Below are 12,678 nucleotides of genomic sequence, written 5' to 3'. Positions count from 1 at the left end.
GGATGGCAGTCCACACACCCAGTGTGCCTTGGTTCTGCAAGTACAGTGACGTTGCAGGATCCTTTGGGGGCTCCAACTCCCAGAATGCTTAGTTTGTAGACATGCAGGGTGCAGATGGCCCATCCTGCATGGTAAGAGTTATTGGTATAGAAGCAGTCGGAATGAAACTGTTATCACACCCACACAGGGAGGGTGTAGGCCAAAGCACTCGCTGATGGGCAGAGAAACCTTTCAGAGGTTCCTTTGTATCACAAAGCAGCTTTCCCTAAGCAGGGTTGGTGCCCAGGCTCACCCTTGAAGGCCGTGTGGTCCCAGGTGAGGAGCTTGAATTAGGGGATTTCCCAGCTGAAGCTCAGGAGCTGAGGCAGAGCAGGGAATGGCGTTTTAAGCAGCAAGATTCTAAGAGAGGCAGAGGCCACGCACAGCTGCTTCTCACGGACAGAGCAGAGGTGAGGTTGCTGCAAGAGGGAGTTGCCTGGCTGCTGTTTGTGACCAAGGAAACAGCTAGTAAATAAACAGTTACACCAAGAATACACGAGGGGTGAAATCCCAGCCCCAGTGAAGTCAACAGGTGTTTTGCCATAGTCCTCAAGGGGACCAACATTTCATCCCCTGACCCTGGGTCACCAATTCCTCCTCCAAACGGAACTGCAAAGCCCTGACACCTACTGCTGCTTGGCAAAGGGGAATATCATGTAGAAAAATACATGGGCTCTGCTAACACCCTATGAGTTACCCACTGTAAACAAAAGGCAGGTAGTTGGGTCTTGCCACAGCTTTGTGTCTTTAGAACATGCATCCCTGGTACATGATTAAAGAGCAGAGAGAGAGAGAGTTTCTTATTTTTGCACCTAAAGGAACAGGTGCTGTCAGCCCCAAGCACACTGCTAATGTCACCCGAGGCTTCTCCAGCCCAAGTAAAATTCAAGCTGCCGCTGTACCCAGCGGTTCGGGAACAGAATGCCTAGCAAAAGGCCATTCTCCAGGAAAGCATGACCTAGGAAAATGCATCCAGGAAAATTGCTCCTCAACCTCATGAACCAAGTACTAAATACACACAAGAGTGCTTCTGCCTACTAAGTAAGATGTTCATACAGGAAAATACAGCCTGGTAAGGTAGGGAATAGGTTTCTCCTATCCCCACCAACCTCTGCCATCATCTCCTGTTCAGGGCTATCGTGAGTCTGATCTACAGGGCTACGTTGAACCAGAAGACATTCCATTTGCAGACAGATAGGGCTTGGGCTGGATTTCCCCCTCCCCCCAATCAGGTTTTAGTCTCTTGAACATATGGACTCAGACACTGGAAAAGAAGTATTTACATAACAGTGTGTGTGTGTGTTATAAAAGCAGATACCAAAATACATTAATGAGCATCTGGTTTATGCTTCAGTTTCTCCCTTGCGGTTTAGAAGGACCAGCATTCCCATGAGATAATAAAGGGCATCCTCCTCACCAGCCCCATCAAAAAAGGGAGAAGTGAAGATCTCTGACTACATCAATGCTTATGCACCCCCACCTAGGCAATGCCAGGGCCCAGAAGTCCTCACTGACTCCTACATACAAGGCGCTGAGTTAATGGAGTCCCAATCTCTAAGGCCAGAAAGAAGACAGCAGGCTCCCTGCATGAGCTCGAAGGAAATGTTAGCAGCAGCAGAGGTCAGTCTTGTGCTTTTACTGATCTGTGAGGTCTTGGATAAAGGCAGCAAGGAGAGAGATAAACCTGAGTGAGAGCTACTGGAGTCACCTGACTGCTCTCTACTCAGTTCCCAGCCATCCAAGGCCAGCAGCAGCACTTCTATGGGTTCGAGATAAGTCTCATATAAGGCAGTGGGAGCAATGCGTTCCTGGAAATACCATCTCAGCACCATCCACACACAGCCAGAGCTGACATCTGTGGCCCTCACTCCTGTCCTTTGGATTTAGCTGCTGCTTCTTCCTCCAGAGGGCTGTCTGAGCTGTCGGAGAAGAATTCCTCCTGGTTGTACTGCTTTACCCTGGACTCCAAGACAGTGATGCGCTGTTTGAGCTTCAGCTGGGCAGCATTGTACTCAGTCAGGAGCCGGGCAAAACGGGTGTGCAGCGTGTCCAGGTGGGACTCCAGCCTCTCCAGCTTCTGCTCAGTGTCCTTCCCTTCCGAGCTCTCTGCGGCCGCAGACTCATCCAGAAGCCCTTCCTTGATCAGGATCTCCCGGCCACGCTCCTCCAGGACCCGCTTGGCATCAGGGTACTCGGTCACAGCTTCCATCAAGTCGTCCTTCGACAGGCAGAAGAGATCTGAGTAGCCAAGGCTTCGGATGTTGGCCGTGCGCCGGTTGCCCATTTTGCTCCCTTTGATGTTGAGGATGCTGATCTCGCCAAAGCAGCTTCCCGCGGTGAGTAAAGCGTACTGGGTCACGCCATCGTCTGCCACCACAGCCAGCTTTCCTTCCTTGATGATGTACATCTCCTTGCCAATGTCCCCCTTCCGGCAAATGTAATCTCCTGGGCTGAAAACCTGTGGTCGAAGCTTCAGCACTAGCTCCACCAGCAGACCAGCCTCACAGTCCTGGAAGATTCTCACCTTCTTCAAAGTCTCCAGGTGGACATTGATGGCAATCTCTGCCCTCAGCTTGTCAGGGAGGTTCTTGAGGACCTCACGCTCATCCACAGCCTTCTTGTTGGTCCACAGGTAGTCAAACCACTTGATAACTTTGGCCTCCATGTGCCTGCTGACCTTGCGGAATTGCATGTAGTGCTTGATGGCATCTATCTTGGCCTGGAACTCTGCCCTGGTGGCATTCATGTTGGAGATCATGGAGCCCACATTCCCCACGATGGTGGCGAAGATCAGGACACCAATGAGGAAGTCGACAATGACAAAGAGGTACTCCTCGTCGCGCTCCGGGGGTGGGGTCTCCCCAATGGTGGTCAGGGTCAGAGTGGACCAGTAGAGGCAGTAGACATATTCTCTGGCGAGATAGCCATACTCAGGGTCGGTGATATTGGGGTACACCCAGGTGTCCGTCCCAAACCCAATGGCCTTGGAGATGGCATAGTAAATACAGGCGTTCCAATGGATGATTATCAGGATGTAGAGAACCAGGTTGCTGATCCTGAAGATATTTGGATAGCTGGTTCTGGTCTCGGTCCGGTCGAAGAACTCAAACATGCGGGAGAAGTGCAGCAGCCGGTTGAAGCGTAGTTCAGGCTGATGTAATCCCACTGCAAGGTAGGCCAGGTCTGTTGGCAAGATGGAGAGGACATCCAGCTTGAATTGTAAGGTGGTGATGTAGTTATCCCGTAGCTTCTTCGGGTCCCTGACCAGCAGACCCTGTTCCAAAAAACCTACCAGAGAAACAAGAGGAAGAATTATCCTGGCTCAGATATGTTTGTTCTCCTGGCTTTGGGGTTGCATTCAACCAACATACACATATAGTAATTAAAATATTTCTAATTCCGCCTGATCTGCTCAGGCTACAAGCCTTTGCCAGCCCTCAAATGCTTCATCTGGAAAAAGCCACAAAAAGGTATTACTTAGGGATTTACTCTGATGACACAGAGATAGGAGGACATACTGATGTTTCCGCCCTGCATATAGTGAATTAGATCAGAGCTCTTCAGTGACAGACAGAAATTGCAAAGCAGCCAGCTACGTTCTGGGAACATTAAATTCTACCGTTTTTCCATTTAGATTACTCATTAACTTAACAGATACCAAACCAGAGACATAGACCTAAAGCTGTGCCCGAACACTAATGGTCATGTGAGTAATTTTGTACAATTATTCATAGGTGAAGTTAAAAGCTGTGGATGATGAATCTTTCATTTTGAAACTTAGTCTATTTTACAGAGCTTTTAATGAGATTCTTTCTCCAGAAGCCGTTTCCTGCCAGCTAACACCAAGGTATGGATTAAGCCAGTGGCTCTCAACCTTTCCAGACTACTGTACCCCTTTCAGGAGTCTGATTTGCCTTGTGTATCCCCAACTTCATCTCACTTAAAAACTACTTGCTTACAAAATCAAACATCAAAACACAAAAGTGTCACAGCACACTAGTACTGAACAATTGCTTACTGGTTTATTTTTACCATAGAATTATAAAATAAATAAATCAATTGGAATATAAATATTGTACTTACATTTCAGTGGATAGAGCCATATAAACAAGTCATTGTCTGTATGAAATTTTAGTTTGCACTGACTTTGCTAGTGCTTTGTATGTAGCCTGTTGTAAAACTAGGCAAATATCTAGATGAGTTGATGTACCCTTGGGGGTACGCAGATGTCTTCCAGGGGGTGCATGTACCCCTGGTTGAGAACCACTGGATTAAGCCACTCCTCCTAAAGGAGCCCCGGATCAGGCCAGCCCCTCACAGCTTATATCAAATCTCAGGTGATAACATTAAAACAAACCCTTCCCAGGCTAGGCTGCCTCTTCTGCTCACCTGTGCGCAGCCGAATGACAATATCGGCGACGTAGATACAGTCCGAGACATAGTCCAGCACCAGCCAATGGATCCAGTAGTCCCTCTGGAGGTCACTGAAACAGGCTCTGCAGGAGAAGCACATGGCAGTAATTGGGGGGGGGCGTTATCAAGATACCGAAACCAACTCAACCCCATCACCTATACGGAACAAAGGCAGATACTGGGTTCCTATAGGCTGTGGTGTCCCAGTGGCCACCAGGGCGGATCTCTGACAATTGCCAGCCATTCCCTCGCTCCTCGGAAATTAAGTCCATCATGTCTGCGACATCTGCTCTCCACTAAGCTAAGCAGTAATGCTACTGAAACTGCCTCCCACACGCAACAGCATAATGCCACTCCACCACCCCACACTCAGTTGTTACCAACCCAGCACATGCAGCTAACCTAGATGGAAGTGGCTCTGCCTTTCCAGAGCCATAACAGAAAAATATGGATTTTTTGCCATTGGTGCAACAAGGTCAAGCACTTCCCCTGTGCCCCCTCATGGCCAGGGTGGGTCTGCCTCAGTTTCCCTCCTTGGACTCCTTAGATATTCCCAAGACATTCACAAGTCCAACAGCAGCCTTTCTGGGGGTCTGGTTTATTAGCATAAAGTTCAAAAATGAACCCAAAAAGACTTCCACCCTGGCCTTACTCCTGGCACCATCCCACCTCCCCGAGGTACCGTCTCTTACTGCTCTCAGAGCCGCTGGACAAGATGCAAGGCCTGGCCTGCTTTCTTTGCCTTCTCCCCAAAAGGAAAGCAAAACTTCCAACCAGGGCTTTCTACCCAGCCACAACTCCCTCCCAGAGGGACCACTGCAGGAGACACTCTTCCTGCAACTTCACTCTGTAGTCACCACCCTCCAGCTGTCTACTGGCCACTGCTTCCCCCCACCACACCTCCAATTTAGACACATGACCACCACTCACGTGATCTAATTCATCCTCTCTGCCCCAGGAGGCAAATCAGCTGTATCACAGGTGGGCCGAGCCCTCCCTCCCTTTGAATGGGCCAGCCACCCAGTGACAAGCAGCCTCAGAAACAAACAATGCAAGACATAAGGCAGTTTTCAGTTGGCTGATGCTGGTCTCAGAGATGGCATCTACGGTGGTGGAAGGGTTACAGAACAGAGTTGCCCTGGAATGCTCCCTACTCACCTTGCCACAAGTAAACACCAGTTGTAAAGGACGGGCACTGCAATGACAAGCAGCCAGTGGTAATACCAGTCTCCAGCAGGATCCACCACAAAGAGCTCCCATTTCTTCCTGAAAATAGAAACCGAGGCAACTAGGGCGTCGGAGACTGCATGTGGTTAACGGCACAAGCAGCATCAATTACAGTTTGGTTTAATTATATCAAGCACTGAGCCCCTTCCATCTAAAGAGCACTCAGCACCTGCCAAGGTTTCTCAGTTAACCATCCCCCACCCAACACCCCTTTGCAGTAGGAAAAAATGAGCTCACTCAATTTACAGATGGGGAAACTGAGGCACAGAGCAGCTAACTGACTTGCCCAATGTCACCCAGCAAGTCAGTGGCAGAATCAGGAATTTGATTTCCAAGCTGCTGTTGCCACCACTAGACAACATGCTCTCTCATATAGAATGCTGGGACAGTTTGTGTCAGTATAATAGATACAGCTCTGAGATAGTTTATAACTCTAGTATTGATTAGGGCAGAGTGAAATGCATGTCCATGCAGTTTAGGGGCATACAAGGTGCCACACTAAGGAAGGAAAGGGGTTGCTGTGGCAGCTAGTACTATGGAATTGCCATTTCCGTTCTGCTCTATGCTGCCTGCAGTCTGCTCACTGAATCGCTGGGTCCAGCCTTTGAACTGTTCCCAAGCATTTGATCCTGCTTATCTAGGGACTGAGCAGTAAGATGTGTGTGCTGCAATTGCTAGATTTCACTGGAGGAGAGAGGGGACAGAAACTCTGCTTCCGAACTGATAGGCTTGTCTCTCTTTCACTCTGTGCCAAGAGGACAAAATTCCCCACAGCCTTTGAGTTTACAAAAATCCCTCCCAGAAATAGAAAACAACTCATTTCCCAACAAATTTCACTGTTTTCCATTTGGCAATTGCCAGTTCCCTCCACCCTCCAGTGCTGCTTCTGACACCTTCAAAACCAGCATCTTCTGGCCTTCTGTTTATGCCCCTGGTTTTGCACAGCACAGGCATCGTCAGCAGGAACGCACCAAGCTTTAGGAATAATGCATTTGGCAAAGCCTGGAGAGCAGGTTCTCACACGGTTTTGGTAGGGCCACAACAATGGTGGTTGTTCAACATGGCTCTAAAAATGGGTCAAGTGTTTTCAGAGAAACAGACTGTCTTCTACTGTGTCTGCACATCACATAGCTGATCTCAGAGGCAGCTAAGCCACCAGCTCCCAAACTGTGGGTCATGACCCCAAATGAGGTTGTGCCATCAGCAGATGGGGTTGCACTGATCCCTAGTGTGGACATAGGTGCTGGAACTAGGGGTGCTGCCACATCCCCTGGCTTGAAGTGGTTTCCATCATACACAGGGTTTACAGTTTGGTTCAATGGCTCTCAGCACCCCCCACTATACAAAATTGTTCCAGCACCCCTGAGTGTGGAGAACACCATTTTGCTCCGCACATTGCGTATGGTGCCTGCAGGGTCACGATGTATGGAGGATGCCATTTTGCTCTATGAACCCCTGGTGTTCATCATGGATCGGTCAGCCCCAAGGGGAAATAATTGCATGAGGATGCCGAAATGCTGCGTCACAACATCACATTAGTGACAATGTCATGACAGGTAGTGGATTGATCTCTGTCCCCAATCGCTGGTCAATGAGCTATTTCTCCCTATAGAATGATGGAAATGGGAAACCCCCACCCTTAGTCATCCCTGTGTGCACCAGGTAGCCAGGGAACCCATCCTGAATTTTGAGGGACCATCCTGAATTTACAAATCCTCAAATGGAGTAATGGCTCCACATAACTTCAGGCTAGCAAACATGTAACAACCACCGTCTTTGCCATCCTGTCGTATAACATTATGGTTACATTTTCTTGCACCACAACAAGCAGATGCAGACAGATTTTGCCTGCAAGCCAAACCTCAGCAAGGTGGCAGCCCCCTCTCCAGAGCTCATTCTGGTTGAAGAACCTCACTGTACCCCTTCAGAATATACTCCAATTCCATCTCTCTGTATTCGAGTTCTAAGCCTATTGCCTCTGATAATTAACAAGATACCCTTAACCTCACAGGGTAGAACATTTTCTTCTCTGGCTATTAAAGTCTCAGATACAAGCCTCTGATATTTTTCTCCTGCAGAAAACAAGCATTTCTCAGTGTTCTAATTACCATTTATAATGGAGGGGTCCAGACTAGTCAATGAGCTTTGCCCTTTAATTATAGAGAGGAAGAAAAGCCAGGTTACTGTTTTTCACTATGTGAGTGTGTGTAGAGCAGATGAAAGAACTGGATTTGAAAGAGCCTTTTAGAGAACTAGCCCTCACAAAGTATGTTCTGGCAGAAGGCTTGGGCAAGGAACACACTTCCCTTCCTCTCCTGCAGATGATGAAACAAGACTTGCAAATACAGCATCAGCCGGGTGATTCACTCACTTTGTCAAAATCCCCCGGGGAGTTCCTCCTGGAAGGAGCTACTGCTGATGAGAGGTAGCTGGGCCTAATAGCTGCAGTTTGGGTTGGGGAGCTGGGAGCCTAGAGACCATTTCAAACTCTGCCTCAGACTTCCGATTTGAGCTTAAACACTCAAAACCAGGGGCTCTCAGTCAGGGGATCATGAACAGCCACACTGCCTTCCCATATTGCGACATGGAAGAGTGGTCTTGGCTAGGTCAGAAGGGGGTCCTGGTATAGAAAAGGGGGCCACCGTATGGAAAAGATAGCAAACCAGTGCTATAAGCCTTAGTTTTTCCCTTCTATAAAATGGGGACACTACAACTTACAGACCTTTATAAAGTGCTTTGAGACCCTGTGATCAGGATGTGCCAGCTGTGAGCACTGTTGCAGAGATAAGTGATTAGTATAAGGGTCTAGTACAGAATCAGGGATGGTATGTGAGACTAGACAGTGAGTAAAGGGTACGCACCAACTATAGGTGCAGGTGCCCAGTCTGGGCAATGGATCAGGCAAAAACTTGTATACACTTCCCCTACCAGGGGCGAGCACCAGCTTCCAGACAGTGAACACACTGATACCAAACTGTTCAGAAACAGAGTTAACCGAGCTGGGTCTGGTCCTCTGACATAGCACAGCATGGTGACCCCAGTCACCTCTAGTTCATGCAACCGTCCTGCTCGTATCAGGGCACACAATCAAATCGCTTAGCCCCCTTCATCGTGGGAGAGAGGAGCCCAGAGGGTGGGGGGGAAGAGGTCTACCACATACAAGAAACATTTCCCTTTCTGCCAAGACGTTTTAGAGAGAAAAAACTCTACTTTTTACGCTTGCTGCCGTTGTTTTCTTGGTCCCCTTGGGCGTTGCCGTCTCCTTCAGTCACCGTCTGGAGCTCCGGCCCGTGGAACCGCTCGAGAAACGAGTCTGGCCTTTGCTCCTCCTCCCGCAAGCCTTTGTTAGCCCAGTCTCTGAGCACCACGACCAGCCGGACTATCCTGGCCAGGGAAAGAAGAAGCCAGAGTCAGGAGTCTGTGCCATGACAGAAAACACATTCCCAGCCAGCACGTTGTTCATAGGTGTCTCTGTGTGGTCCCAAGTGCAGCTGCATGGGTGCTGGTGGACTGTGCACACCTAAGCCAAATGCCCATTCTAAACCATGGACATACAACATGAGCACCCTCCAGTCCCCTGGGCTCACTGTCTTGGCATTCTAGCCCTCCACACAGCTGGACACACTTATTGCATGCCAGGTGAACCTGTACAGAAACCAGCAAGTCTGAATCCAAGATCTTCAGCCCCTGTAAAGCCAATGGGATCCGGTGTGGTGCCAAACGTCCCCAACTCCCACTGAATGCAGCAAGACAGGAGGGAGCTCAGCTCAGCTCAGCACAGGATTAGGCCCTAAGCCAGGAAAATGTCACCTCTTCAGGGGGTGAATGAAAAGGCCATAGTTGTAAAAGAGCCCACTTGGCCCAGTGCAGCTGGAAAAGGATTTGTCAGAGGTGACAGGTTAATACTTCACTTTGTAAGCACAGAGCAGCTGGGCCCGAACATGCTGGTCATTTGGAACCCCACACAGCCCTGCAAAAGCAGTGGTGGTTGAACAGTACTCAGTGCTCATCCCTTCATCCCACGCCTGGCTACATCCTACAGGCACAAGTACCTGGACAGAGCTCCTCTCCCTTGGAAGGTGGAGCGGTCTGGCTGATCTGCATTGTCCAACGCAGCCACCCTCTGCAGCTCCGAGGAGGTGTCATCACCTGCAGACAGGGCTCTGCAGAAGAAAAAAAGAGATCAGATAACTCTCTGCTTGCTCGGTGTCCACCACCAGTTACGTTAGATGAACTAGACCCTGAGGGAAGAAGAGAAGAGACCTGACATCATCAAGATCCTGCCCTCCCGCTTCCCAGCCCTCTGCTCCTTGACATGTGCGATTGCCTAGGGTCCCCAAGTTCATTTAGGCATGGGCTTCCCCTCATCCATCTGTGCTAGAACAAAGCAAGGAGGGATCCTCTCTGTTATTGCAATCCTTGATTTCCTTCACTCAGCCTAAAGAGGTTGCTCATGGTAATATCATCTCCTCAGTGTTCCCCTCCAAGCACGTGAGCCCACCTGGCTTTCGGTGGAGAATAGGGTGGGTGTCCAGGAGGAGCTGGAGTAAAGTGACCAGGCTGCTTGCACAGCGAGGTCTGGATTTCCCTTTGGATACTCACTGGTTTCACCAACCCCTGGGGTATGTGTTCACTGCTAAAGCCCTGATTCTGAGAGGGAGGATGGTCCAATGATTAGGGTGCTAGCCTGTGATTCAGGGGACAGGATTTCAAGTCCTTGCTCCTCCAGAGACAGCTGGTGTGATCCTGGGTAAGTCACTTAGCCTTCCGTGCCTCAGTTCCCATCTGTACAATAGGGATAACTGCACTGCCCTGCCTCACGGACGTCTGCGAGGGTAACTACATTAATGATTATGTAGTTCTCAGATACTAGCATATTATTGTTACTCTTCCTCCCTGGCTCTACAGAGCACAGAGATCCTTGGCTGCTCTCACAGTTTGCCCCCACCACTTTCCATCTTCCGCTAGGTCGGCCACCAGGCTGCACACCACAACAAGCTCAGCCGCCTGCCTTCCAGCATCCTAACCATGTGCCCTGCCCACTGAAATCATTGGGGCTTCTTCACATTTACTATTCTTGGTCCATAGACCTCACGCAGGTCCCTATTAGAGCTTCTGCATGTGTCAGTCTCCCTTACTGGCCCCAAAATTCATCTCAATACTTCATTTTCAAAGGTAATTAGCATCTTTCTTCTTTCTTAGTCAGTGCCTGGGCTCACGTCCATATAAAACTACCGTCCTTGTGCATCTAAAGCTTGGGCTTTCTCAGTAGTAGTTTGGAGCTGAACATTCCCTGCGGAGCAAAGTAACAGGTATTCCCGCTCTGTAACTAGGCCTTACTTTCTTCTCTCACCGAACTGTTCTTGGGCATCAGTGTGTATAGGTATTGAATCTGACTAACTTGTTACTATTTCAATGGGGGCATATAAGTATCTAAGACAGATAGCACCTTCAATGTTATTGACTACAGTAGGAGAGGTTGGGATCTCTCAGGGGCATTCCCCAAAGCTCCAATACATTTTAAGTAGGTGGTATCTGCACCCTTTTCTAACACAGGGCACATACTGTGGGCATTGCCTGACCCAGACAGAGCCTTCCTGGGATCTGCCCAATGCCTCAGCCAAGACTGGAACTCCAAATCTAAGCTGTATCCCTCAGGCTCCTACCTGGATTCTTCCTGCAGGACCCACCACTCTCTGGCCTGAGAGAAAGCGACTCAGCCTTTATCTTCAGGAGCAGCATTAACAAGACACTATCTGGTCTGCCTGCCAGGCTGAGCCAGCAGAATAGCTCTGCTCCCCCTTCAAAACTGGGTGTCCAGGACACGCCTTCACACACACACTTTTCCCATATCGACTAGAGGTTCCCTATACCACTCTGGTTGCTTTCAGTTTAAGTTCCCCTGGAGCTGGGTTGTGCTGTCCAGATCCCTCTATTATGCCATGCCTGAGAGGGCCAGATACCTCCCGAAGGAGTCTGAGGCCCACCTGTCCTTTCACCCCTACTAATAGACTCCCCTTCTCTAGCAAACCGTTCCTGTTCCAAACTGAAGAGCAGCCTGACCTGCTGGGGCTGAGCTCAGTCCGCTCCGGATCATCTTCAGTACTGGTTGTGACGGACAACCGGGGGGGGCGGCTGGCAGGCGAATTCTTCAGACCATTACTCTGTCCCTTCATCCTCCATGTGAGAAAGCCACCGGCATGAACCCTGCCCCAGGAAGCAGGAAAGAGCAGAAAATAACTAAGAGCTGAAAGATATATGGCACACACATATCACATCCCGTGCAGGGCTGTCCCCCACCCCCTGTACACAGCACTCGTGAAGGCTTCTGCTGTTGGAAGAGGATGCATCCAAGAACAAAGGCTTTGCTGACCCGGATCATACAAAAGGGCATTCCCCATTCTGCCTCCAGCAGTGGCCTCTACTGGAGGAAGATGAAAATTACCCACAATGCATTTAAGCTAGGATTGCCAGGTGTCCGGTTTTTGACTGGAATGCCCGGTCGAACAGGGACCCTGGCGGGCCTTTAGAAGTCCAGTTGGCGGTGCAGCAGGGGCCCGGGGCTAAGGCAGGCTCCCTGCCTGCCCTAGCTCCGCGCAGCTCCTGGAAGCGGCAGCCAGCTCCTTGTGGCCCCTAGGCGCATGGCCAGCCATGAAGGCTCCATGTGCTGCCTCTACCCCAGTGCCGGCTCCACAGCTCCCATTGGCCAGGAACCGCGACCAGTAGGAGCTGTGGGGGTGGCGCCTGCAGGCACGAGGGCTGCGCGCAGAGCCTCCCTGGCCGCCCACACGCCTATGGGCTGCAGGGACCTGGCGGTTGCTTCCTGGGAGCCGTGTTAAGTGCCACCGGGACCCCGAACTCCAAACCCTCTCCCGCACTCCAAAACACTGCCCTGAGTCCCCTCCCACATCCAAACTCCCTTCCGGAGCCTGCGTCCCATATACACACCCCAACTCCAACCTCTTACCCCAGCCCTGATCCCCCTCCTGCACCCCAAAC

At 50.2% G+C, this 12,678-nt stretch overlaps 1 protein-coding gene across 1 annotated transcript; it reads right to left on the bottom strand.

Annotated features, from left to right (window-relative positions):
• Positions 1-1,903: 1,903 nt before the first annotated feature.
• Positions 1,904-11,855, bottom strand: CNGA2 (cyclic nucleotide gated channel subunit alpha 2). The gene is made up of 6 exons (XM_065410950.1): positions 11,743-11,855; positions 9,732-9,842; positions 8,890-9,063; positions 5,611-5,718; positions 4,429-4,535; positions 1,904-3,327 (listed from the first exon to the last, which is right to left on the bottom strand). The coding sequence occupies exons 1-6, from the start codon at positions 11,853-11,855 to the stop codon at positions 1,904-1,906; spliced, it is 2,037 nt and encodes a 678-aa protein (XP_065267022.1).
• Between the last annotated feature and the right edge of the window lie 823 nt (positions 11,856-12,678).

This window comes from Emys orbicularis, chromosome 9 (assembly GCF_028017835.1).
Source record: "Emys orbicularis isolate rEmyOrb1 chromosome 9, rEmyOrb1.hap1, whole genome shotgun sequence".
Classification (NCBI taxonomy): Eukaryota; Metazoa; Chordata; order Testudines; family Emydidae; genus Emys; species Emys orbicularis.
Note: the sequence above shows the minus strand (reverse complement) of the source record. Positions and strands in the feature narration are given on the sequence as shown.

Excerpts from the sequence above, each read along its gene's own strand:
- CNGA2 (XM_065410950.1), bottom strand. The coding sequence starts at position 11,855 with ATGAAGGGACAGAGTAATGGTCTGAAGAATTCGCCTGCCAGCCGCCCC. Across the intron at positions 5,719-8,889 it reads AACGGCAGCAAGCGTAAAAA|GAAGAAATGGGAGCTCTTTG; the intron begins GTAGAGTTTTTT and ends TTCTATTTTCAG. Across the intron at positions 3,328-4,428 it reads TGTCATTCGGCTGCGCACAG|GTTTTTTGGAACAGGGTCTG; the intron begins GTGAGCAGAAGA and ends TTTCTCTGGTAG.